The 27518-nt window shown below is 49.9% G+C and overlaps 1 protein-coding gene across 1 annotated transcript in view; it reads right to left on the reverse strand.

Moving 5' to 3' along the window:
- The window catches only part of LOC144506219 (protein Shroom2-like), a 191346-nt gene that overhangs the window by 39731 nt on the left and 124097 nt on the right, over positions 1-27518 (reverse strand). The window contains exon 2 of the mRNA XM_078232079.1: positions 14227-14378. Coding sequence (XP_078088205.1) covers positions 14227-14378 — 152 coding nt within the window. The remainder of the gene's footprint in view (positions 1-14226; positions 14379-27518) is intronic.

Here is a 27518-nt window from a genome sequence, read left to right on the forward strand (position 1 = left end):
AGGGAGGGAGGGTGAGAGGCAGAAAGAGAGAGAGATAGAGCGGGAGGGAGAGAGAGGTGGGGGGGGAGAGAAAGAGGTGGGGGCAGGGAGAGAGAGAGGTGGGGGGAGGGAGGGAGGAAGAGAGGCAGAAAGAGAGTGAGGAGGAGAGGCAGAGAAACAGAGCGGGGGAGGGAGAGAGAGGTAAAGACAGAGGCAGAGAGAGGGAGGGAGGGAGGGAGGAAGAGAGGGAGGGAGGGAGGAAGAGAGGGAGGGAGGGACAGAGAAAGGGAGGGGAGGTGGAGAGAGGGGGAAGAGATAGTGAGAGGTGAGGTGGAGAGGGGGAAGAGAGAGAAGTGAAGGGAGAGGGAGTGAAAGTGGGGCAGAAAGAGAGGGAGGAGAGGCAGATAGAGATAGAGAGTGGAGAGAGGGAGAGAGAGGGAAAGAGAGTGGAGAGAGAGAGAGGAGGGGGGAGAGAGAGTGGAGAGGGAAAGAGAGTGGAGAGAGAGAGAGGAGGGGGGAGAGAGAGTGGAGAGAGTGGAGAGATAGAGAGAAGTGGAGAGAGAGAGAGAGAGACTGGAGAGAGAGAGAGTGGAGAGAGAGAGAGTGGAGAGAGAAAGGGAGAGAGAGAGATAGATAGAGAGTGGAAAGAGGGAGAGATAGAGAGAGAGAGTGGAGATAGAGAGAGAGGGAGAGAGAGATAGAGAGGGAGAGATAGAGATAGAGAGTGAGGGAGAGAGAGATAGAGAGTGGAGAGAGGGAGAGATAGAGAGAGAGAGAGAGAGTGGAGATAGAGAGAGAGAGAGATAGAGTGGAGAGATAGAGAGAGTGGAGATAGAGAGATAGAGAGAGAGGGAGAGAGATAGAGAGGGAGAGATAGAGGGAGTGGAGATAGAGAGATAGAGAGGGAGAGAAGGGCAGACGGGTCGGGGGGGAATTCTAGCACTTTGGGATTGGGCGTGTGTGGTTGACAGGTGAACACAAATCAGATGCAAAGACAGAGAAATGTGTTCAGTATTGCTCACTGATAAGCAGCCATGTTTCCACAGTAAGTGGATGTGACGCAGTCTGGGTAGAACCACCCCCGCAACCCCAATTCAATGTCTGGCTCCTTAGAAACAATGCCCTGGCCTCACAAAGCTGTGTCTGGAGACTGCCTCTAAAGATACGGATTCCCCACCCCCGACCTCAGAGCGTCTCACTGGAGGACTCTTATCAAGCTTTCAAACTCTGGATTGGGTTCCAACAACCTTGAATTGACTTTGTTTTGTCCTGAACTGCAAAGGAATGTGAAGAATTCGAGGACAAATTCATTCACCTCAGTCACTTTCCTCAGTGAAGGTCACTATTCCTCCCCTCGCCACATGACCAGAGCTCGGAACGTTGACTTTATCCATCTCTCCCCCCATCCCCTTTCCAGGATTGCAGGAGTTCCCAAAATGTTTACAGCCAATAAAGCACTTTTCCAAATGTCATCTACTCCAGTAATGTAGCTAATTACTGCACCCAGAGTCCTGGGAACACAGTGTGATAAAGACCAGATCATCTATTGTCTCAGTAATATTGGTCACAGAATAAATATTGGCCGAGACACTGGGAGAAACCCTCTGCTCTTTTCCTAAACAGTGCCGTGCAATCCTTTACATTCACCAGAGAGGGCAGTGTGGGACCCGGCAAGGCACCTCTGGCAGCGCAGCACTCCCTCAGTGCTGCCTTGGAGTGTCGCCTGGATTAGATGCCCAAGTCGCTGGACTGACACCAGCAGCTTCAGATTCAGAATCACTACATATATCCGAGACTTAATGCTGCCCAGAGGCAGAGGGGGACAGAGACAGACGCAGGGGCAGAGGGGGACATAGACAGACGCAGGAGCAAAGGGGGGACACAGACAGACGCAGGAGCAGTGGGGGGGGGGGCAGACAGACGGAGGAGCAGAGGGGAGGCACAGACAGACGCAGCGGCGGGGGGGTGGCACAGACAGACACAGGAGCAGAGGGGGACACAGACAGACGCAGGAGCAGAGGGGGACACAGACAGACGCAGGAGCAGAGGGGGACACAGACAGACGCAGGAGTAGAGGGGGCACAGACAGACGCAGGAGCAGAGGGGAGGGCACAGACAGAGGCAGGAACAGAGGGGAGGGGCACAGACAGAGGCAGGAGCAGAGCAGGGGGCACAGACAGACGCAGGAGCAGAGGAGGGACAGACAGACGCAGGGGCGGGGGGGGCACAGACAGACGCAGGAGCAGAGGGGGACACAGACAGACGCAGGAGTAGAGGGGGCACAGACAGACGCAGGAGCAGAGGGGAGGGCACAGACAGAGGCAGGAACAGAGGGGAGGGGCACAGACAGAGGCAGGAGCAGAGCAGGGGGCACAGACAGACGCAGGAGCAGAGCAGGGGGCACAGACAGACGCAGGAGCAGAGGAGGGACAGACAGACGCAGGGGCGGGGGGGGCACAGACAGACGCAGGAGCAGAGGGGGACACAGACAGACGCAGGAGCAGAGGGGAGGGCACAGACAGAGGCAGGAACAGAGGGGAGGGGCACAGACAGAGGCAGGAGCAGAGCAGGGGGCACAGACAGAGGCAGGAGCAGAGCAGGGGGCACAGACAGAGGCAGGAACAGAGGGGAGGGGCACAGACAGACGCAGGAGCAGAGGGGAGGGCACAGACAGAGGCAGGAACAGAGGGGAGGGGCACAGACAGAGGCAGGAGCAGAGCAGGGGGCACAGACAGAGGCAGGAGCAGAGCAGGGGGCACAGACAGAGGCAGGAGCAGAGCAGGGGGCACAGACAGACGCAGGAGCAGAGGGGGGAACACAGATATACGCAGGAGCAGAGGAGGGACAGACAGACGCAGGGGCGGGGGGGGAACACAGATATACGCAGGAGCAGAGGAGGGACAGACAGACGCAGGGGCGGGGGGGGGCACAGACAGACGCAGGAGCAGAGGAGGGACAGACAGACGCAGGGGCGGGGGGGGGCACAGACAGACGCAGGAGCAGAGGAGGGACAGACAGACGCAGGGGCAGGGGGGGGCACAGACAGACGCAGGAGCAGAGGGGGCACAGACAGACGCAGGGGCAGGGGGGGGGCACAGACAGACGCAGGAGCAGAGGGGGCACAGACAGACGCAGGGGCAGGGGGGGGGCACAGACAGACGCAGGAGCAGGTGGACACACAGACAGACGCAGGAGCAGAGGGGAGGGGCACAGACAGACGCAGGAGCAGAGGGGGACACAGAGACAGACGCAGGAGCAGAGGGGGACACAGAGACAGACGCAGGGGCAGAGGGGGGGGACACAGACAGACGCAGGGGCAGAAGGGGACACAGATGAGTGCAGGGAGGCAGTGTGCAGTAGCTGGGGGCCAGGTTTTGAGAGTCTGTACTATGTTCCTCTCTGGGTTAACTATGCAAACATTAATACCACGACGTTATTATAATTTAACCACAATGGTGACAAATGTTAATCCACTGCCAGGCAGAACTGTAGATCGACAGGTCGATGGATCGATATTTGGCTGGTGTAATACAAAATGGAAATTCCACCCACAAGGTGGTGAGAGAGAGCATGGCCTATCATCCCGGGGAGAGACCTGGAGGTACCCTGGGCCTTTGCTTCCGGCATTTTTATAATGTGGCATTCTAATTTTTATTCCAAGAAACACAAACTCGATGAAAGTGATGTTGCAGAGCTGGAGGAGAGACACCAGAAAGTAACGTTAACCCCCCATCGCTAAATACACCCATGTTGAAACTGGCAACCATTAAACCCAGTAAGAAGTTTAACAACACCAGGTTAAAGTCCAACAGGTTTATTTGGTAGCAAAAGCCACACAAGCTTTCGGAGCTGCAAGCCCCTTCTTCAGGTGAGTGGGAATTCTGTTCACAAACAGAGCTTATAAAGACACAGACTCAATTTACATGAATAATGGTTGGAATGCGAATACTTACAACCAATCAAGTCTTCAAGAAACAAAACAGCATGAGTGGAGAGAGCATCAAGACAGGCCAAAAAGATGTGTATTGTCTCCAGATGTACCAGGTACACGGTACATACTCTTGCAACTCGGCCAACGTTGTCTACCTGATACGCTGCAAGAAAGGATGTCCCGAGGCATGGTACATTGGGGAAACTATGCAGACGCTGCGACAACGGATGAATGAACACCGCTCGACAATCACCAGGCAAGACTGTTCTCTTCCTGTTGGGGAGCACTTCAGCGGTCACGGGCATTCGGCCTCTGATATTCGGGTAAGCGTTCTCCAAGGCGGCCTTCGCGACACACGACGGCGCAGAGTCGCTGAGCAGAAACTGATAGCCAAGTTCCGCACACACGAGGACGGCCTCAACCGGGATATTGGGTTCATGTCCCACTATTTGTAACCCCCACAGAGTTTCATTGGCTGTCTTGTCTGGAGACAATACACATCTTTTTAGCCTGTCTTGATGCTCTCTCCACTCATGCTGTTTTGTTTCTTGAAGACTTGATTGGTTGTAAGTATTCGCATTCCAACCATTATTCATGTAAATTGAGTTTGTGTCTTTATATGCTCTGTTTGTGAACAGAATTCCCACTCACCTGAAGAAGGGGCTTGCAGCTCCGAAAGCTTGTGTGGCTTTTGCTACCAAATAAACCTGTTGGACTTTAACCTGGTGTTGTTAAACTTCTTACTGTGTTTACCCCAGTCCAACGCCGGCATCTCCACATCATAACCATTAAACCAACAGCAGAATCAATAAGTCCACTGACTGGACTAAAGCTACATTTTAGTGAAATGTGGACTTTAATAAATAACATCTTTGATGAATTGATCCCTGTTGTTCTTTGATTGTGCTCAGTCCCTCGAAGCTCTTGCCCTCACACCATATCCTTGTCCACCAGTGCCAATGTGCCAACCTTAATCTCTGCCAAGCCATGACCAAGGCACGGTGGCACAGTGGTTAGCACTGCTGCCTCACAGCGCCAGTGACCCGGGTTCGATTCCCGGCTTGGGTCACTGTCTGTGTGGAGTCTGCACGTTCTCCCCGTGTCTGCGTGGGTTTCCTCCGGGTGCTCCGGTTTCCTCCCACAGTGCGGAAGATGTGCGGGTTGGGTGAATTGGCCATGCTACATTCTCCCTCAGTGTTACCCAAAAAGGCACCGGAGTGCGGCGACCAGGGGATTTTCACAGTAACTTCATTGCAGTGTTAATGTAAGCCTATTTGTGACTAATAAATAAACTTTTTAACCTCATCCACCGAGTTCTCCTACCCTGCCCTGCTCCCACCCACCCACTGCTTACCATCCCAGAACAGTCATTGTCCCATTTTGACACCTTCACACCCCTGACTAACAAACATCAACCTCTATTTTTGAAAGCCTCCTCCCTCCCTCACTCAGCCACAATTTCCGAGGGAGAACATTCCAGATTTTCCCCTTCGTGCTCTCCTTCAAGGTGAAAATGACCGGATTCACCACCCCGGCCGTTGAATCAAAGGTCACCTGGGAGGGGACATCCGGGAGACAGAATTATTGGAAATCTTCCCTTCGCTCCATAAGGATTAGATCCTAAGCTCGGTAGGAATCCCGCAGCACAGCTCGATCACAGAACCAGGATCACGTCATGTTGTCCTGAAGGGCAACTGCTTCAGAACAGACTGAAGTGCGGGTCATGTATTGAATTTCCCTAAAAGAGTGCAGGACAGAATCATTCTGGGGATGTGGGCACCATTGGCACAGTTGGCATTTTCAGCCCTTCCTCAGTGGGGCGGCACAGTGGTTAGCGCTGCTGCCTCACCGCACCAGAGACCCGGGTTCGATTCCCGGCTTGGGTCACTGTCTAGAACATAGAACAGTACAGCACAGAACAGGCCCTTCGGCCCACGATGTTGTGCCGAGCTTTATCTGAAACCAAGATCAAGCTATCCCACTCCCTATCATCCTGGTGTGCTCCATGTGCCTATCCAATAACCGCTTAAATGTCTGACTCCACTATCACTGCAGGCAGTCCATTCCACACCCCAACCACTCTCTGCGTAAAGAACCTACCTCTGATATCCTTCCTGTATCTCCCACCACGAACCCTATAGTTATGCCCCCTTGTAATAGCTCCATCCACCCGAGGAAATAGTCTTTGAACGTTCACTCTATCTATCCCTTTCATCGTTTTATAAACCTCTATTAAGTCTCCCCTCAGCCTCCTCCGTTCCAGAGAGAACAGCCCTAGCTCCCGCAACCTTTCCTCATAAGACCTACCCTCCAAACCAGGCAGCATCCTGGTAAATCTCCTCTGCACTCTTTCCAGCGCTTTCCACATCCTTCCTATAGTGAGGTGACCAGAACTGCACACAATACTCCAAATGTGGTCTCACCAAGGTCCTGTACAGTTGCAGCATAACCCCACGGCTCTTAAACTCCAACCCCCCGTTAATAAAAGCTGTCTGTGTGGAGTTTGCACATTCTCCCCGTGTCTGCGTGGGTTTCCTCCGGGTGCTCTGGTTTCCTCCCACAGTCTGAAAGACGTGCTGGTTAGGGTGCATTGGCCGTGCTAAATTCTCCCTCAGTGTACCCGAACAGGAGTGTGGCGACTAGGGAAATGTCACAGTAACTTCATTGCAGCGTTAATGTAAGCCTTACTTGTGACTAATAAATATACTTTAAGTTGTCCTGAGAAGGTGGGAGAACATGCCTTCCTCCTGAGGGACTGCAGTCGGTGTGCTGAAGGTGCACACCTCGGCAGGGAGCTCCAGGACGGTGATCCAGCGATGATGGAGGAATGGTGGTACATGTCCAACTCAACATGATGCATGTACCTAACACTCACTCTTTGCCACAATCTGAACAATGGCTCCCAAACAACAGCGCCGAGTGACTCATCGCGTGAAACCCAAGTTGGGAACTGCCCTGACTGTCTGAACTTCCCCGGCTTACGTTAGAACATCGAGAGTCTCACTGAAGATTCATTCTGTGTTAACAACAGCGGGTGAGCTGACTGCCCATGAATGATTTAGCAGGAGGCAGAATCCAGAGCTAAAGCTTTCACACAACACTCAATTGGAAGAAAAGGCATGAAACCAATACTCTTAACACGCCAGGGTCGTATTACTGACAGCAAACCCGAGTACAACTGCCACAAAGAATGGGTTTACTACCGACCAACAAATTACAGCAATCTCGCTGCTGCATCAGGTAGAAAGAAAGTGCATTTATATAGCGCCCAGCATGACACAAGGACATTCCAAAGTACTTCACAGCCAATGAAGTACTTTTGAAGTGTGGCTACTTCTGTACGTCAGAAATGAGGCAGCCAATTTGATCTTTCTCTGCACCCTAGCTATGACTGTAACATTCTGCACTCTCTCATTTCCTTCTCTACGAACGGTATGCTTTGTCTACGTAGCGTTCAAGAAACAATACTTTTCACTGCATGCTGATACATGTGATAATAATAAATCAAATCAAATTTGCGCACAAGTCCCACAAACTGCAGTGTGATAATGTGTGACGTTTTAAGTTTATTTCTATGTTATTGTCACAAATAGGCTTACTTGTGACAATAATATACAACTACAGTGAAGTTACTGTGAAAAGCCCCTAATCGCCACACTCCGGCGCCTGTTCGGGTACACTGAGGGAGAATTTAGCACGGCCAATGCACCTAACCAGCACGTCTTTCAGACTGTGGGAGGAAACCGGAGCACCCGGAGGAAACCCACGCAGAGACGGGGAGAATGTGCAAACTCCACACAGACAGTGACCCAAGCCGGGAATCGAACCCGGGGTCCCTGGCGCTGTGAGGGCAGCAGTGCTAACCACTGTGCCGCCGTGCCAGACAATTTATTTGTGATGTTGGTAGATTAATAAATATTGCTTTCAGAGCAGGAGAACTCAGTTGCTTCTTCTCTGAAATAATATTCTGGGAGCTTTTACATCGGTAAGAGGGGAGACGGGACTCCATTTCAACCAGTCCTACCTGAAAGCTGGCGCCCCCAACAACGCAGCAATCCCTCGGTACTGCACTCAAATGTCAACCCAAGAACAAGGGCCAAGGTCTCTGGGGTGGGGCTCGAACCCACCATCCTCTGGGCACAGGCCGATTGTCTATTGCACCGAGATTAACACGGCGACTCACATCAGGCAGCCATTGTCAAACTCACGTTACTTACCCAAGACTGGGCAACATAACAAACTTCTCAGCTCTTCCAATATAGCCCACACACGATAGTGTTAGTGCTGAGTTAGAACTGACACTGACCTATCTAAAATGGGTACGCGGTTCGAGATGTTAGACAGAGAAAGAACTTGAATCTACACAGAGCCTTTCTCAGACTGAGGATGTCACTACAGTCCAAAACACTTCGATCAGCCAGGTGTGGGACAACTGGGCAATTTGCATTACCAATATTAGCATATTCAGTGTGTTAAATGTAGCAGTGCTTTGGGTTGGGAGCTAGTGGTCAGCCACTAGTTCATAAGGCCATAAGATGGTCGGCACTGTGGCACAGTGGTTAGCACTGCTGCCTCACAGCGCCAGGGACCCGGGTTCAATTCCCGGCCTGGGTCACTGTCTGTGTGGAGTCGGCACATTCTCCCAGTTTCTGCGTGGGTTTCTGGTTTCCTCCCATAGTCCAAAGATGTGCTGGCTAGGTTGACTGGCCATGCTAAATTGACCCGAGTGTCAGGGGGACTAGCTAGGGTAAATACGTGGCATTACGGGAATAGGGCCTGGGTGGGATTGTGGTCGATGCAGACTCGATGGGCCGAATGGCCTCTTTCTGCACTGCATGGATTCTATGATTCTATATATTGGAGCAGAATTAGGCCATTCGGCCCATCGAGTCTCCTCTGCTATTCAATCAAGGCTGATATTTTTCTCATCCCCATTCTCCTGCCTTCTCCCTGTCACCATTGATCCCCTTTTGATCAAGAATCTACCTATCTCTGTCTTAAAGATACTCAATGACCTGGCCTCCACAGCCTTCTGCGGCAAAGAGTTCCACAGGTTCACCACTCTCTGGCTGAAGAAATTCCTCCTCATCTCTGTTTTAAAGGATCGTCCCTTTAGCCTGAGGTTGTGTCCTCTGGTTCTAGTTTTTCCGACTAGTGGAAACATCCTCTCCACGTCCACTCTATCCAGGCCTCGCGGTATCCTGTAAGTTTCAATAGGATCCCCCCTCATCCTTCTAAACTCCAACGAGTACAGACCCAGAGTCCTCAACCGTTCCTCATACGACAAGCTCTTCATTCCAGGGGTCATTCTTGTGAACCTCCTCAGTACTCCCTCCAAGGCCAGCACATCCTTCCTTAGATACGGGGCCCAAAACTGCTCACAATATTCCAAATGGGTCTGACCAGAGCCTTATACAGTCTCAGAAGTACATCCCTGCTTTTGTATTCTCGCTCTCTCAACGTGAACACTAACATTGCATTTGACTTCCTAACTGTTCACACCTCATGAAGGCACATTTCAGAATGATAATGGTACTGAGAAGGTTTAATTCTAATTCTAATGCCCACCACGCCTCTACTTTCTCAGAAGACTACAGAAATTTGGCACGTCAGGTACAGCTCTCAGCAACTTTTACAGATGCACCATAGAAAGCATTCTTTCTGGTTGTATCACAGCTTGGTGTGGCTCCTGCTCTGCCCAAGACCGCAAGAAACTACAAAAGGTCGTGAATGTAGCCCAATCCATCACACAAACCAGCCTCCCATCCACTGACTCTGTCTACACTTCCCGCTGCCTCGGCAAAGCAGTAGCATAATTAAGGACCTCACGCACCCCGGACATTCTCTCTTCCATCTTCTTCCGTCTGGAAAAAGATACAAAAGTCTGAGGTCACGTACCAACCGACTCAAGAACAGCTTCTTCCCTGCTGCCAACAGACTTTTGAATGGACCGAGCTCGCATTAAGTTGATCTTTCTCTACATCCTAGGCGGCACGGTAGCACAGTGGTTAGCACTGCTGCTCCACAGCTCCAGGGTCCCGGGTTCAATTCCCGGCTCGGGTCACTGTCTGTGTGGAGTTTGCACATTCTCCTCGTGTCTGCGTGGGTTTCTTCCGGGTGCTCCGGTTTCCTCCCACAGTCCAAAGATGTGCGGATTAGGTTTATTGGCCAGGTTAAAAATTGCCCCCTAGAGTCCTGAGATGCGTAGGTTAGAGGGATTAACGGGTAAATATGTGGGGGTAGGGCCTGGGTGGGATTGTGGTCGGTGCAGACTCGATGGGCCGAATGGCCTCCTTCTGCACTGTAGGGATTCTATTCTATTCTATTCTAGCTATGACTGTAACACTACATTCTGCACTCTCTCCTTTCCTTCTCTATGAACGGTATGCTTTGTCTGTATAGTGCGCAAGAAACAATACTTTTCACTGTATACTGATACATGTGACAATAATAAATCAAATCAAAAATGTAATGGTACGAAGAGGGTTGATTTCTGAGGACATGTTATATAAACATCAGCGTCATTCCTCTGAATATAGAAGGTTGAGTGGTGATCTAATCCAGGTCAAGACCTAATGAACAATAGAGGGATCAATAGGGTTGATGGAGAGAAACTGTCTCCTCTTCCCTGCTGAGTGAACCGAGAACAAGAGACAATTCGAACGAGGCAGGCAGCCCAGCAGTGAAATCCACAGAATCACAGTTAGGAGCAGATCATTCGGCCCATCGTGTCTGTACTGGCTCTCCAAACAAGCATGATGATTTAGAGCCATTCCCCTGTCTTTTCCCCAGACTCCCGCACATCATTTCTATTCAAGTAATCATCCAATGCCCTCTTGATTGAAGCTGCCTCCACCACACTTCCTGGCAGTCATTCCAGACTTGCACCGCTCATTGTGTGAAGTGTTTTTTCTCACATCACATTTGCTTCTTTTGCACATCACTTTCACACGGCTTCTAAAGGAGAAGAGTATCCCAGATAGCTACGTCTGGCTTTCCACATCTAACTGCACACAGGCTCTCCAGAAGTTGGTGTTCATTTGATACAGAAATAATAGTATGCATTACTAACACTTAATTCTGGGCCAGTGAACCAGATTTTGCTTGTTTATGCTTCTCAGCAGGCACACACGCACAGTTAAATGTCCAAGATTACGGATGCAGCAGAGGAAGCATCGAGCGGCACAGTGGTTCGCACTGCTGCCTCACAGCGCCAGGGACCTGGGTTCGATTCCCAGCTTGGGTCACTGTCTGTGTGGACTTTGCACAGTCTCCCCGTGTCTGCATGGGTTTCCTCCGGGTGTTCCAGTTTCCTCCCACAGTCCAAAGATGTGCAGGTTAGGTGGATTGGCCATGTTAAATTCTCCCTCAGTGTATCCGAACAGGTGCTGGAGAGTGGCGACTAGGGGATTTTCACAGTAACTTCATTACAGTGTGAATGTAAGTCTACTTGTGAAAATAATTTTAAAAATTCAAATAAACGTTTAAAAAATCCTTTCCGTATCACAGCTTGGTATGGCTCCTGCTCTGACCAAGACCGCAAGAAACTACAAAGGGTTGCGACGGAGCCCAATCCATCACGCAAACCAGCCTCCCATCCATTGACTCTGTCTACACTTCCCGCTGCCTCGGCAAAGCAGCCAGCATAATTACGGACCCCACGCATCCCGGACATTCTCCCTTCCACCTTCTTCCGTTGGGGAAAAGATACAAAAGTCTGAGGTCACGTACCAACCGACTCAAGAACAGTTTCTTCCCTGCTGCCACCAGACTTTTGAATGGACCTACCTCGCATTAAGTTGATCTTTCTCTACGCCCTAGCTATGACTGTAACACTACATTCCGCACTCTCTCCTTTCCTTCTCTATTCATCACGATTGTGAATAAATCCATTAAATCCCTGCTCCACGGAGAACAATCCCAGAGCTCCTGTATGCATGTTTCAGCATAATGTCCAGGAAGGAAATTGGCTGATAATAAAGTCCAGGATAGAGTGAAGTTACACTGCTATTTGTCTGGGATAGAGTGAAGTTACACTGCTATTTGTCTCGGATAGAGTGAAGTTACACTGCTATTTGTCTGGGATAGAGTGAAGTTATACTGCTATTTGTCCAGGATAGAGTGAAGTTACACTGCTATTTGTCTGGGATAGAGTGAAGTTACACTGATATTTGTCTAGGATAGAGTGAAGTTATACTGCTATTTGTCTGGGATAGAGTGAAGTTACACTGCTATTTGTCTAGGATAGAGTGAAGTTATACTGCTATTTGTCTGGGATAGAGTGAAGTTATACTGCTATTTGTCTAGGATAGAGTGAAGTTACACTGCTATTTGTCTAGGATAGAGTGAAGTTACACTGCTATTTGTCTGGGATAGAGTGAAGTTACACTGCTATTTGTCTAGGATAGAGTGAAGTTACACTGATATTTGTCTAGGATAGAGTGAAGTTATACTGCTATTTGTCTGGGATAGAGTGAAGTTATACTGCTATTTGTCTAGGATAGAGTGAAGTTATACTGATATTTGTCTAGGATAGAGTGAAGTTACACTGCTATTTGTCTGGGATAGAGTGAAGTTACACTGCTATTTGTCTAGGATAGAGTGAAGTTACACTGATATTTGTCTAGGATAGAGTGAAGTTATACTGCTATTTGTCTGGGATAGAGTGAAGTTATACTGCTATTTGTCTAGGATAGAGTGAAGTTATACTGATATTTGTCTAGGATAGAGTGAAGTTACACTGCTATTTGTCTGGGATAGAGTGAAGTTACACTGCTATTTGTCTAAGATAGAGTGAAGTTACACTGATATTTGTCTAGGATAGAGTGAAGTTATACTGCTATTTGTCTAGGATAGAGTGAAGTTATACTGCTATTTGTCTGGGATAGAGTGAAGTTATACTGCTATTTGTCTAGGATAGAGTGAAGTTACACTGATATTTGTCTAGGATAGAGTGAAGTTATACTGCTATTTGTCTGGGATAGAGTGAAGTTACACTGCTATTTGTCTAGGATAGAGTGAAGTTATACTGCTATTTGTCTCGGATATTTAAAGTTTATTTAATAGTCACAAGTAGGTTTTCATTAACATTTCAATGAAGTTACTGTGAAAATCCCCTCGTCGCCACACTCCGGCGCCTGTTCAGGTACACAGAGGGAGAATTTAGCACGGCCAAACCACCATCTTTCGGACTGTGGGAGGAAACTGGAGCATCTGGAGGAAACCCATGCAGACACGGGGAGAACGTGCAAACTCCACACAGACAGTGACCCTAGCTGGGAATCGAACCTATTTCCTTAGTGCCATGAGGCAGCAGTACTAACCACTGTGCCGCCCCATGTTATACTGCTATTTGACAATGACATTTGGTCCTTCAACCAGCGGTCCCAAATTGAAGAACAAGCGTGAGAAGGGTGAAGGAGCCCACAAACTGCCCAGTTTATTTGAACCCAAACTCTCTCTCTCACCATTGCTGCCTGGCTAACTGTGCAGGTTGCAGCAGGTTCTGCTTTTAAACTGATCTGCAACCTCTGCACCCTGGCCGGTGGCCTTGCGAGATCCTCTGTATGCTTAGCTCTGTTTGCTTCATTTGCGCAAAGACTTCAGTTTAAGATATTTCTGCCTATGCAATTACATTTAAACGCTGGACTATAGGGGTTCACTAATTCAACCACGTTTTAAGATTCAGCAGGCATGCTGGGTGAGCTCGGAAAACTGACTGCATTTTTTGATGCAAGCGAAAACAGGCTTTCTCATGAGCCAAACAAGGTTTCTCATAAGCAACATCTGCAAGCTGTGAAAGTTAGAGACAGCATGTGCCGAGCAATTTCCATAATAAATCACATACATTGTAGTTTTAGCCCTATGTTTTCAGTTTGGGTCAAGTCTGTCTTCGAGACCTGTTCGGAGTCTGTTTTGAGTTCTGCTGTGATCAGTACAGGACTGGCAAAAGCCACTATCTCTCTCTCTCCAGTAATTCTTTCCAGTTCGCTTTCTCTCATGTTAATTTTAAGGTCTAAAATTTACAGACAGAATTTCTTCAATAAAAGAAATTCAACTTTAGTGCCAGTGCTGCCTTTGTCTATTCTGAGGATTGAATGGACCCTACAGTCAAGTTAAAGTTAATTTATTCGTCCCAAGTAAGGCATACATTAACACTGCAATGAAGTTACTGTGAAATCCCCCGAGTCGCCGCCCTCCGGCGCCTGTTCGGATCAATACACTAACCAGCGTGTCTTTCAGGCCAACTCCTTTCAAGATGATTGGCCCAAGGTTTGAGGGGTTACACACTCCGGGGGGTTTGTTTTGTGCCTCACCTTCTCACCACCATCTTCAGAGTCCGGTACGAGCCTTTCACCAGGCAGATTGCCTCTTGCCTGTAGCCGGTGAGGAGGATGTCGTTAATGCTGACCATCTCATCTCCGACCTGAAGCTTGCCCACCGCCGCTGCTTTGCTGCCTTCTTCAATCTGCAAATAAACAGGCAGTTTGAACAGAAATTCTCCATTTCACACCCTCCGCCCCACACAAATCAATTCATATCATAGAATCCCTGCGGTACAGAAGGAGGCCATTCGGCCCATCGAACCTGCGCTGACAACAATCCCACCCTATCCCCATAATGTTAAGAAAGCCCACCAATGCCTCTACTTTCTCAGAAGACCGAGGAAATTTGGCATGTCAGCTACAGCATTTACAGATGCACCATAGAAAGCATTCTTTCTGGTTGTATCACAGCTTGGTATGGCTCCTGCTCTGCCCAAGACCGCAAGAAACTACAAAAGGTCGTGAATGTAGCCCAATCCATCACGCAAACTAGCCTCCCATCCATTGACTCTGTCTACACTTCCCGCTGCCTCAGCAAAGCACCAGCAGAATTAAGGACTTCACGCACCCTGGACATTCTCTCTTCCACCTTCTTCCATCTGGAATAAGGTACAAAAGTCTGAGGTCACGTACCAACCGACTCAAGAACAGCTTCTTCCCTGCTGCTGTCAGACTTTTGAATGGACCTATCTTGCATTAAGTTGATCTTTCTCTACACCCTAGCTATGACTGTAACACTACACTCTGCACTCTCTCCTTTCCTTCTCTATGAACGGTATGCTTTGTCTGTATAGCGTGCAAGAAACAATACTTTTCACTGTATGCTAATAGAATCATAGAAAGAAATCATAGAAACCCTACAGTGCAGAAGGAGGCCATTCGGCCCATCGAGTCTGCACCGACCACTATCCCACCCAGGCCCTATCCCCACATATTTTACCTGCTAATCCCTCTAACCTACACATCCCAGGACTCTAAGGGGCAATTTTTTAACCTGGCCAATCAACCTAACCCGCACATCTTTGGACTGTGGGAGGAAACCGGAGCACCCGGAGGAAACCCACGCAGACACGAGGAGAATGTGCAAACTCCACACAGAGAATGTGCAAACTCCACATAATAGATGTGACAATAATAAATCAAATCAAATCAAACCCCAAGTATTAAGCATGGCCAATCAATCTAACCCGCACATCTTTGGACTGTGGGAGGAAACCAGAGCACCCGGAGGAAACCCACGCAGACACGGGGAGAAGGTGCAAATTCCACAGAGACACTGACCCAAGCTGGGAATTGAACCCTGGTCCCTGGCGCTGTGAGGCAGCTGTGCTAAGTTCTGGTCGCCTCACTTTGGGAAGGATGTGGCAAAGATTGAAAGGGTGCAGAGGAGATTTACAAGGATGTTGCCTGGATTGAGTGGCATGCCTTATGAGGATAGGCTGAGGGAGATCGGTCTTTTCTCCTTGGAGAGACGAAGGATGAGAGGAGACCTAATAGAGGTGTATAAGATGTTGAGAGACATAGATCGGGTGGACTCTCAGAGGCTTTTTCCCAGGGTGGAAATGTCTGCTACGAGAGGACACAGGTTTAGGGTGCGGGGGGCGTAGGTACAGGGGAGATGTTAGGGGGAAGCTTTTCACACAGAGGGTGGTGGGCGAGTGGAATCGGCTGCCGTCAGTGGTGGTGGAGGCGAACTCAATAGGGTCTTTTAAGAGACTCCTGGATGAGTACATGGAGCGTAATAGGATGGAGGGTTATAGGTAGGTCTAGAAGGTAGGGATGTGTTCGGCACAACTTGTGGGCCGAAGGGCCTGTTTGTGCTGTAGTTTTTCTATGTTTCTAACTGCTGTACCACCCCCTTTGTGGTAATCTGGAATGTGCTGCGTGGAAGAATGTTGGAAGCAGATCCAATTCGAATTGATCTAAATAATTGCCTGTGCAAAATGATCACCATTCATCAACCCAGAACAAGCGGGGAGAAAGAGGAGTAATTGGATCATTAGACCGAGTGTGGCATTACGGGAGTCCGAGCATAATTGAAGTCAGTGGGAATTGGGGGAAAATTCTCTGCCGGTCGGAGACAGACATGACACAAAGTTTGTGGCTGGTGGGAGGTCAACCATCTCAGCTCCAGGTCATACGGCAGGAATGCCAGTCTGTGCCCTGAAAAAACACCTCAGACCCAGTGTCGCCACACCCGATTCCCTTTAGCTGCAAACTCAATCGAGGTAAACCCGCTCACTGTTTACCCCTCGAGGGGGTTCAAGGAGAAACAGCGAGAGGGTTCGAGGGGGAAACAGCAAGAGGGTCTGAGGGGGAAACAGTGAGAGGGTTCGAGGGGGAAACAGCGAGGGGGTTCGAGGGGAAACAGCGAGAGGGTTCGAGGGGGAAACAGCGAGAGGGTTCGAGAGGGAAACAGCGAGAGGGTTCGAGGGGAAACAGCGAGAGGGTTCGAGGGGGAAACAGCGAGAGGGTTCGAGGGGGAAACAGTGAGAGGGTTCGAGAGGGAAACAGCGAGAGGGTTCGAGGGGAAAACAGTGAGAGGGTTCGAGGGGGAAACAGCGAGAGGGTTCGAGGGGGAAACAGCGAGAGGGTTCGAGGGGGAAACAGCGAGAGGGTTCGAGGGGAAACAGCGAGGGGGTTCGAGGGGAAACAGCGAGAGGGTTTGAGGGGGAAACAGTGAGAGGGTTCGAGGGGGAAACGGCGAGAGGGTTCGAGGGGGAAACGGCGAGAGGGTTCGAGGGGGAAACAGCGAGAGGGTTCGAGGGGGAAACAGCGAGAGGGTTCGAGGGGGAAACAGTGAGAGGGTTCGAGGGGAAACAGCAAGAGGGTTCGAGGGGGAATCAGCGAGAGGGTTCGAGGGAGAAACAGGGAGAGGGTTCGAGGGAGAAACAGAGAGAGGGTTCGAGGGGGAAACAGCGAGAGGGTTCGAGGGGGAAATAGCGAGAGGGTTCGAGGGGAAACAGCGAGAGGGTTCGAGGGGAAACAGCGAGAGGGTTCGAGGGGAAACAGCGAGAGGGTTCGAGGGGGAAACAGTGAGAGGGTTCGAGGGGGAAACAGTGAGCGGGTTCGAGGGGGAACAGCAAGAAGGTTCGAGGGGAAAGAGCGAGAGGGTTCGATGGGGAAACAGTGAGAGGGTTCAAGGGGGAAACAATGAGAGGGTTCGAGGGGGAAACAGTGAGAGGGTTCGAGAGGGAAACAGTGAGGGCGTTCGAGGGGGAAACAGCGAGGGGGTTCGAGGGGGAAACAGCAAGAGGATTCGAGGGGAAACAGCGAGAGGGTTCGAGGGGGAAACAGCGAGAGGGTTCGAGGGGAAACAGCGAGTGGGTTCGAGGGGGAAACAGCGAGAGGGTTCGAGGGGAAACAGCGAGAGGGTTCGAGGGGAAACAGAGAGAGGGTTCAGGGAGAAACAGTGAGAGGGTTCGAGGGGAAACAGCGAAAGGGTTCGAGGGGGAAACAGCGAGGGGGTTTGAGGGGAAACAGCGAGAGGGTTCGAGGGGAAACAGCGAGAGGGTTCGAGGGGGAAACGGTGAGAGGGTTCGAGGGGAAACAGTGAGAGGGTTCGAGGGGGAAACAGCGAGAGGGTTCGAGGGGAAACAGCGAGAGGGTTCGAGGGGAAACAGCGAGAGGGTTCGAGGGGAAACAGCGAGAGGGTTCGAGGGGGAAACAGCGAGAGGGTTCGAGGGGAAACAGCGAGAGGGTTCGAGGGGAAACAGCGAGAGGGTTCGAGGGGAAACAGCGAGAGTGTTCGAGGGGGAAACAGCGAGAGGGTTCGAGGGGAAACAGCGAGAGGGTTCGAGGGGGAAACAGTGAGAGGGTTCGAGGGGGAAACAGAGAGAGGGTTCGAGGGGAAACAGCGAGAGGGTTCAGGGAGAAACGGTGAGAGGGTTCGAGGGGAAACGGCGAGAGGGTTCGAGGGGGAAACGGCGAGAGGGTTCGAGGGGGAAACGGTGAGAGGGTTCAAGTCACTCCAATAGTAATGAAGTCTGTAATACTTGCTGGGCTGGTGTGTGGCCTTTCGGCACACAGCCTCAAGGGCACTGAGAAATACAGCCTTTGGTTTCCAGCTCTGCTCCGAACTCTGTTCCCGAGCTGCACCTCTGCGCTGAAGTCAGTCTGTTCCAAGCCTTGGCATCACTCGATAAGCTACAACCTCATTTCTGTGCAGTCCCTCTGATTCCACCTTCACCACCTTTCCCTGTCTCTGCTCCCACCCTCACTGAACTCCCCGTCCTGCAGTCACGCGAGACCGGACTACTCCAAGGCACCCCTGGCCGCTCTCCCTCATCCCACCCTCCGGAAACATTGGGTGGGATTTTCCCACCGCGCTCACCTTAACGTCAGAAAATCCCTCCGGAGGTCAATGGACCTTTGGCGCGGTCAGTGTCCCGCCCGTCACAATTCCCGTGGCGGGCGAGACGGGGAAATCCAGCCCATGGAGTCATCCTGAACCCACGGACAATCCCATTCCCCCCTCACCCCTGCGCTCACTGAGCCACTCTCCTCCTTGTTACCCAGCGTCCAGGAGGGATCCTGTTTGGAGCAGAATGCACCCGGAGGAAACCCACGCAGACACGGGGAGGACATGCAAACTCCACACAGACAGTGACCCGAGGCCGGAATTGAACCCGGGTCCCTGGCGCTGTGAGGCAGCAGCGCTAACCACTGTGCCACCGTGCTTTGGAATGTTGCAAAATTGTGAAAAGCACGATATAAATGTAAATCTTTCCGATTGGAAAGAGTGGAAGCAATCAAGAGCAAGTGTAAAACAGTGTTTATATTTCTGTGGCTCTGTTTTCCAAAGTCCGGACGCAAAAGGAGGGCTGACCCGACTCCCGGTCCACCTCCCAAGAGGCGATGGTTAGGAACTGGGACAATATTTGCAGAACTCCCAGTGAGGGGGGGAACAGGAGGGGCCGAAACCAAGGAACAGCATCAAATCCAACAGGTGTTCTTTGTACTAACTGTCTCGGTGCAAGGAAAACTATCCAGGGGGACGGAGAGTCAAAATTAAAATCTATCAATTGTTGTCCCACACACAACCGGAGCCCCACGCTGTCCCCTTTGCTACATTTTCTCTTTGAAAGAGAGGAATTGCTTTTGGCACCAGCTGTGACTCTCACACCAGCTTGGTGCAAGGTCCAAAGATGTGCGGGTCAGGTTGATTGGCCAGGTTAAAAATTGCCCCTTAGAGTCCTGAGATGCGTAGGTTAGAGGGATTAGCGGGTAAATATGTGGGGGTAGGGCATGGGTGGGATTGTGGTCGGTGCAGACTCGATGGGCCGAATGGCCTCCTTCTGCACTGTAGGGTTTCTATGATTTCTATGATGATTTAAGCATAGTACTGTGCAAACTAACAGGGTTTCCTAGCTCAGCAACAGTCACACACAGGCATTCACAGACACAGGAACACAGACAGAGATACAGACAGAGACGCACAGACAGAAGTGCAGACAGGGGTGCACACAGAGACACACACAGACAGACAGACAGACACACACAGAGACACAGGTGCAGAAAGAGGCGTACACACATACACACACACACACACAGGCACAGATAAGACACACAAACACACGAAACATCACACGCGCAGAAACACGCATACACACAGACGAGCAGACATGCATGCACAGACAGACGCACGCAGAGATAGATAGGCAGGCAGACGCACGCACTGAGCTGCCAAAGCCAGAACACCGGCCGGAGGATGTGGCACTGTGCATCAGCACTAAGTTCACACAGCAGTGCCGCACATTCATGCAGATAGCGCAGTAACACACGCCAGTAACAGCGCAACAGGACAATCCCTTCTCAGCTTTTTGGACAGTTGAGTCTGTCAAGCATCAGGACCAGGCCATTCAGCCCGTCCCGTCCATTCTGCCATACAATTAGATGATGGTTGATCTGTATTTTAAGAAGTCTCACAACACCAGGTTAAAGTCCAACAGGTTTATTTGGTAGCAAATACCATAAGCTTTCGGAGCACTGCTCCTTCGTCAGATGGAGTGGAAACATTTCCACTCCATCTGACGAAGGCACGGTGGCACAGCGGTTAGCACTGCTGCCTCACAGCGCCAGGGACCCGGATTTGATTCCCGACTTGGGTCACTGTCTGTGTGGAGTTTGCACGTTCTCCCCGTGTCTGCGTGGGTTTCCTCCGGGTGCTCCGGTTTCCTCCCACAGTCTGAAAGACGTGCTGGTAAGGGTGCATTGACCCAAACAGATGCCAGAGTGTGGCGACTCGGGGAGTTTCACAGTAACTTCATTGCAGTGTTAATGTAAGCCTTACTTGCGACACTAATAAATAAATAAACCTGATTCTATGAATCTGGAACGTAACATAAACTGACTATTCCTGCACTGTGGTGCTCAGAGCCACAATGAAGTAAAAAAAAAGTTTATTTATTAGTCACATTAACACTGCAATGAAGTTACTGTGAAAATCCTCTAGTCGCCACACTCCGTCGTCTGTTTGGGCCAATGCACCTAAGCAGCATGTCTTTGGACTGTGGGAGGAAACCGGAGCACCTGGAGGAAACCCACGCAGACACGGGGAGAACATGCAGACTCCACACGGACAGTGACCCAAGCTGGGAATTGAACCCGGGTTCCTGGCGCTGTGAGGCAGCAGTGCTAACCACTGTGCTACCCTAGGTGCGTGTTCATCCACCAAGTCCTTCCCAGAATTTTATCTTTTTTAAAAAAAGACATCTCAAAATCAGGAGCAGAGAGACTGCCCTCCAATAATCACCAAATACATTCAGTTTAGCCGGGATACCGGACTACACGGTGACACATGGCCTTTAAATCTATCACTGCGGCACTTAACTGCACTGCCAAACATCATGTCGAGGGAGCCGCTGGCCTTGAGGGTTCAGCCGTTCTCCAGAGATAACAGGAACAATGTCGTGACGGCAAGCTGCTTATCTGGGAATATTCAAAGGAAGTGATTCATTCACTCTCTCTCACAAATAAAAGTCAGGCCATCAGTCAACCTCAGCGAGGAGAAGAAAAGCAGAAGCATGTTTCCGACTCCCACAAACACACGTAACTTCCAATTCATTTTCTTTTGACAAAATCAGCTCCCTGCAAGTCCTGCCACATGATTATCTCCTTCCCCGTGCTCGCAGCACTGACAGCTTGAGATAGAATCAGAGAATCCCACAGTGCAGGAGGAGGCCATTCGGCCCATCGAGCCTGCACCGACCACAATCCCACCCAGGCCCTATCCCCGTAACCCCATGCATTTACCCTAGCTAGTCCCCCTGGCACTAAGGGGGAATTGAACACGGCCAATTCACACCTAACCCGCACATTTGTGGACTGTGAAATCATAGAATCCCCACAGCACAGAAAGAGGCCATTCGGCCCATCGAGTCTGCACCGACCACAATCCCAGGCAGGCCCTATCCCCGTAACCCTACATATTTACCCACAAATCCCTCTAACCTACACATCTCAGGACACTAAGGGGCAATTTTTAGCATGGCCAATCAACCTAACCCGCACATCTTTGGACTGTGGGAGGAAACCGGAGCACCCGGAGGAAACCCACGCAGACACGGGGAGAATGTGCAAACTCCACACAGACAGTGACCCAAGCCGGGAATCGAACCTGGGTCCCTGGTGCTGTGAGGCAGCAGTGCTAACCACTGTGCCACCGTATCACCCCCACATTGAACACTGAATAAATATCCATTGCTCCTTATAAAACTGCGAGAAACAGCAGCTCCAACAGGGAGTTCTTTATTCTCGGGATTGGACTGAATATGCCTGGAAGCTGGGACATCACAACGTACACAGCAGATTGAGGAGATTTTCTGGCATTCAGCTCCAGGTAAATTAGAGAGACAGAGAAGGTGTTTTACTATATATGCGTCTCCTATACTAGGCTTGAGTTTGTTACCATAGAATCACGACAGCGCAGAAGGAGGCCATTCAGCCCATCAGGTCTGCCCCAACTCTCCAAACATGCATCTTACCCACCACCACTCTGCTCTATCCCCTTATCCCGCTCATTTACCATGGCCAACCCACCTAACCTGCACATCTTTGGCTACGTCTCTTAGGACATTGGGTGCAGAATATGGAAAATCACACCATCCCCAGTGTCCTTCCATATCATCCACCACATCTTCAAACTTGAAGCCATTGTCTCCTTGGACTAACGGACACCATTTTCACAGGAAGTTTGCAGCTTTTAGGCCTGAACTGACCAGGGCTTTTCGAAGTCAGGTTAGGCCTTCAACCTGCTCCCTGTGACAGGGGCTGGTACCAACAGCCAGGCAGCTGTGAAGAGACCCAACCAAAGTGTGATATTCATAGAATCGTAAAATCTTACAGTACAGAAGGAGGCCATTCAGCCCATCGAGACTGCACCAACAACAATCCCACCCAGGCTCTATTCCTGTAACCCCACATATTTACCCTGCTAATCGCCCTGATACTAAGGGGCAATTTAGCCTGGCCATTCAACCTAACCTGCACATCTGGACATAGATTCTGGGCACCACGGTGGCACAGTGGGTTAGCACTGCTGCCTCACACTGCAAGGGTCCCGGGTTCAATTCCTGGCTTGGGTCACTGTCTGTGTGGAGTTTGCACGTTCTCCCCGTGTCTGCGTGGGTTTCCTCCAGGTGCTCCGGTTTCCTCCCTCAGTCCGAAGGACGTGCGGGTTAGGTGCATTGGCCATGCTAAATTCTCCCTCAGTGTACCCCAAACAGGCGCCGGAGTGTGGTGACTGGGGGATTTTCACAGTAACTTCATTGCAGTGTTAATGTAAGCCTACTTGTGATACTAATAAATAAACTTTAAACTATCTTCGGAGCGTGGGAGGAAACCGGAGCACCCGGAGGAAACCCACGCAGACACGGGGAGAATGTGCAGACTCCGCACAGACAGTGACCCAAGCTGGGAATCGAACTCGGGTCCCTGGCGCTGTGAGGGAGCAGTGCTAACCACTGTGCTACCGTGCGGGATATTGTCGGGGATTTAAGGGGGGTGCGGTGGGGGGGGGAGGAAGAGTACCTGGAGGTGGTGAGTGGGACCCTCGATGGGGGAAAACACCAATTGAAAAGTTGAGCCTCGTGTTAACCAACAGGTTTCCATTACTTGCCAGAGGTTGACGCAGCCACAGCCCAGAATAGATCAACAAAAGAACACAGACACAACACCCAGGGATCAAGATGCTACAGTGGGTGTGAATGACAGTCACGGGAGCTCAGGTCATGTTCAGCCAAGATGAATACACAAAAAATACAGGACAGGGAAAAAAAAATCTCTGTTCTATCCAGCCTATCCTACACAATTGTGATCATTTGTACATCACAATATGTACTCTCATAATGATGACGATGGGTAAAAAGCTTGATATGATCTACTTGGAGCGGCACGGTGGCACAGTGGTTAGCACTGCTGCTTCACAGCTCCAGGGTCCCGGGTTCGATTCCCGGCTCGGGTCACTGTCCGTGTGGAGTCTGCACGTTCTCCCCGTGTCTGCGTGGGTTTCCTCCGGGTGCTCCGGTTTCCTCCCACATTCTGAAAGACGTGCTGGTTAGGGTGCATTGACCCGAACAGGCGCCGGAGTGTGGCGACTAAGGGAACTTCACAGAAACTTCATTGCAGTGTTAATATAAGCCTACTTGTGACATTAATAAACGGCCTTTGCTTTGCATGGTTTGGTGAGCAAAATTACTGAGTGTGTCGCCACTTACCCACAAACACCAGGGCTTTACAGATTCAATGTGCTGTCCTGGAGCTAGCTGAGCCCAGTACAGGCAGCAAGGGAGGCAAACTTTCACCAGGTCCACTTGGTTGTTTCCAGAGTTCAGAGGGTTGGCTTATGAGGAGAGACTGAGTAGACTGGAGCTATACTCATTGAAATTCAGAAGAGTGAGGGGAGATCTTATAGAAACATATAAGATTATGAAGGGAATAGATAAGATAGAAGCAGGGAAGTTGTTTCCACTGGCAGGTGAAACTAGAACTAGGTGCCATGGCCTCAAAATAAGGGGAGCAGAATTAGGACTGAGTTGAGGGGATAGATTTTTGAACAGCAAAGGAATTAAGGGTTATGGTGAGTGGGTGGGTAAGTGGAGCTGAGTCCATGAAAAGATCAGCCATGATCTTATTGAATGGCGGAGCAGGCTCGAGGGGCCAGATGGCCTACTCCTGCTCCTAGTTCTTATGTTCTAAATTAATGGGAGAGAGAGATTGGATGGAAGCCCATCTCTGACTGAGAATGGCAGAACACCCAAGCACCCCCCCCCCCCCCCCCGCCCCGCCCCGCCCCGCCCCTGTTATCCGCAGAACGGAACCTGTTCATCTGGGTGTCCTGGGAGACGAATTACAAGAAGTCAGTACGCAGATACAGCAAGTAATTTGGAAGGCAAATGGAACATTGGCCTTTATTGTAAAGGGAATGGAATATAAAAAGTGGGGAAGCCTTGCTCCAGCTGTACAGGGCATTGGTCAGACTGCACCTGGAATACTGTATACAGTTTCAGTCACTTAAGGAATACTTAAATTGGAGGCGAATTCCCGGGATGAATGGGTTGTTTATTGAGGGAAGGTTCAGCAGGTTTGGCCTATATTCATTGAAATTTCAAAGACTGAGGGGCGATCTTATTGAAACATGGAAGATTCTGGAAGGACTTGACAGGGTGGCTGTTTCCCCTTGTGGGGGAAACCAGAACTAGGGGACAGAGTTTGATTTGATTTGATTTATTATTGTCACATGTATTAGCATACAGTGAAAAGCATTGTATCTTGCGCGCTATACAGACAAAGCATACCGTTCATAGAGAAGGAAAGGAGAGAGTGCAGAATATAGTGTTACAGTCATAGCTAGGGTGTAGAGAAAGATCAACTTAATGCAAGGTAAGTCATAGCTAGGGTGTAGAGAAAGATGAACTTAATGCAAGGTAAGTCCATTCAAAAGTCTGATGGCAGCAGGGAAGAAGCTGTTCTTGAGTCGGTTGATACATGACCTCAGACTTTTGTATCTTTTTCTCAACGGAAGGTGGTAAAAGAGAGAATATCTGGGGTGCATGGGGTCCTTAATTATGCTGGCTGCTTTATCGAGGCAGCGGGAAGTGTAGACAGAGAGCAAGCCCGACAAGAGGTACGATTGAGTCTGAGTTGATCCAACCCAAAAGCCAGAGCGATAACAGAATGCTACATACTGCAGTCACATTGCATTACTCAAGAAATAAGATAAAAGTTAAAGTTTATTTATTAGTCACAAGTTAGGCTTACATTAATCCTGCAATGAAGTTACTGTGAAAATCCCCTAGTCGCCGCACTCCGGCACCTGTTCAGGTCAGTACACCTAACCAGCACGTCTTTCAGACTATGGGAGGAAACCAGAGCACCCGGAGGAAACCCACGCAGACACGGGGAGAATGTGCAAACTCCACACAGACAGTGACCCAAGCCAGGAACTGAACCCGGGTCCCTGGAGCTGTGAGGCAGCAGTGCTAACCACTGTGCCAACATGCCACCCATGGATAGGCAATGTGTCAAATCGTTACTCCTCCACCATATATTTAAGGATTATCTTTACTTAAAAGGCTTTCAAAATAAAAGTATGCATCGCTCTGGAAACTGAAACAAGAACTGGTTTTGAATGGTCATCGATTTTTGACACTGAAACCGCACCCTGCTTTCCGTGTGCGTTCCCCGTGGAAAAGGGAAGAGTAAAGTTTCTATAATACAACAGAAACTAAATTAGATGCTTACAGTTTTGTCCAGACTAATGAAATGTCACTCCCAGCTGCCCCTGTTGACTGCAAAAATACGTGCAATGCAAGTGGACCGTATCACATTAATGAAAGTCCACGAAATGTATGGAGGGTATCTCACTCCTCTCCTTATAGCCCAATATCCAGAAAGCATTCTGAAGGCAAACAGAAAATTTACAGCGCAAAGTGACACCCTTCAGCCCACCCTATCTGCTGGAAAAGAGTAATCCAGAGTGATTCCACTTTCCAACTCTTGGTCCGTAGTCCTGTACTTCACAGCGCTTCAAGTGCACACGCAAGTATTTTTCAATGTGACGAAGATTTCTGCCTCCACTACCCTTACAAGCAGCGAGTTCCAGGGCCCCACCACCCTTGGGGTGAAAAATGTTCTCAACTCCCCGCTAATCCTTCTCCCAATCTATGGCCCCTGGTTATTGAGATGTCTCCTAAGGGAAATAAGCCCGACCTATCAATCTACCTAGGCCTCTTGTAATCTACTTCAATTAAATCTCCTCTCAGTCTCCCGAGGCCCAAAAAAACAAGTCCAGGTTGAAAGTGAGAGGGGGAAAGTTTAAGAGATGTAAGAGGCATGTTTTTCCACGTAGAGGGCGGTGAATACCTGGAACGTTCTACCGGAGGAGGTGATGGAAGCAGCTTCCATAACAACGTTCAAGAGGCTTCTGGATAGATACACGAATAGACAGAGAATAAGAAATAGGAGCAGGAGTAGGCCATCTGGCCCCTCAAGCCTGCTCCGCCATTCAATAAGATCATGGCTGATCTTAACCGCTCCCCATAACACTTAATTCCCTTAATGGTTAAAAATCTATCTATCTGTGACTTAAACACATTTAACGAGGTAGCCTCTACTGCTTCATTGGGCAGAGAATTCCAAAGATTCACTACCCTCTGGGAGAAGAAGTTCCTCCTCAACTCTGTTCTAAATTGACTCCCCCGTATTTTGAGGCTATGCCCCCTAGTCCTTGTTTCCATTGTAAGTGGAAATAACCTCGCTGCTTCTACCCTGTCTAGCCCCTTCATTATCTGATATGTCTCTATAAGATCTCCCCTCAACCTTCTAAACTCCAATGAGTACAGGCCCAGTCTACTCAATCTCTCCTCATAAGCTAACCCCCTCATCTCCGGAATCAACCTGGTGAACCTTCTCTGTACCCCCGCCAAAGCTAATATATCCTTTCTTAAATAAGGGGACCAAAATTGTACACAGTACTCTTGGTGCGGCCTCACCAGTACCCTGTACAGTTGCAGCAAGACCTCCCTGCTTCTATACTCCATCCCTCTCGCGATAAAGGCCAACATTCCATTTGCCTTCTTGATCACCTGCTGCACCTGCAGAATAGAGAATAGAGGGAGATGGACCACATAGAGGCAAGAAAATATTAGATTAGAGAGGCATCTTTGTCAGCACAGACTTGGTGGGCCGAAGGGCCTGTTCCTGTGCTGCACTGTTCTTTGTACTCTTTAATTGAAAACCCCTTACACAATAAAGGTAATTTACACCATGTGTGTATATTTCAC

This window comes from Mustelus asterias, chromosome 17, assembly GCF_964213995.1.
Source record: "Mustelus asterias chromosome 17, sMusAst1.hap1.1, whole genome shotgun sequence".
Taxonomy (NCBI): Eukaryota; Metazoa; Chordata; class Chondrichthyes; order Carcharhiniformes; family Triakidae; genus Mustelus; species Mustelus asterias.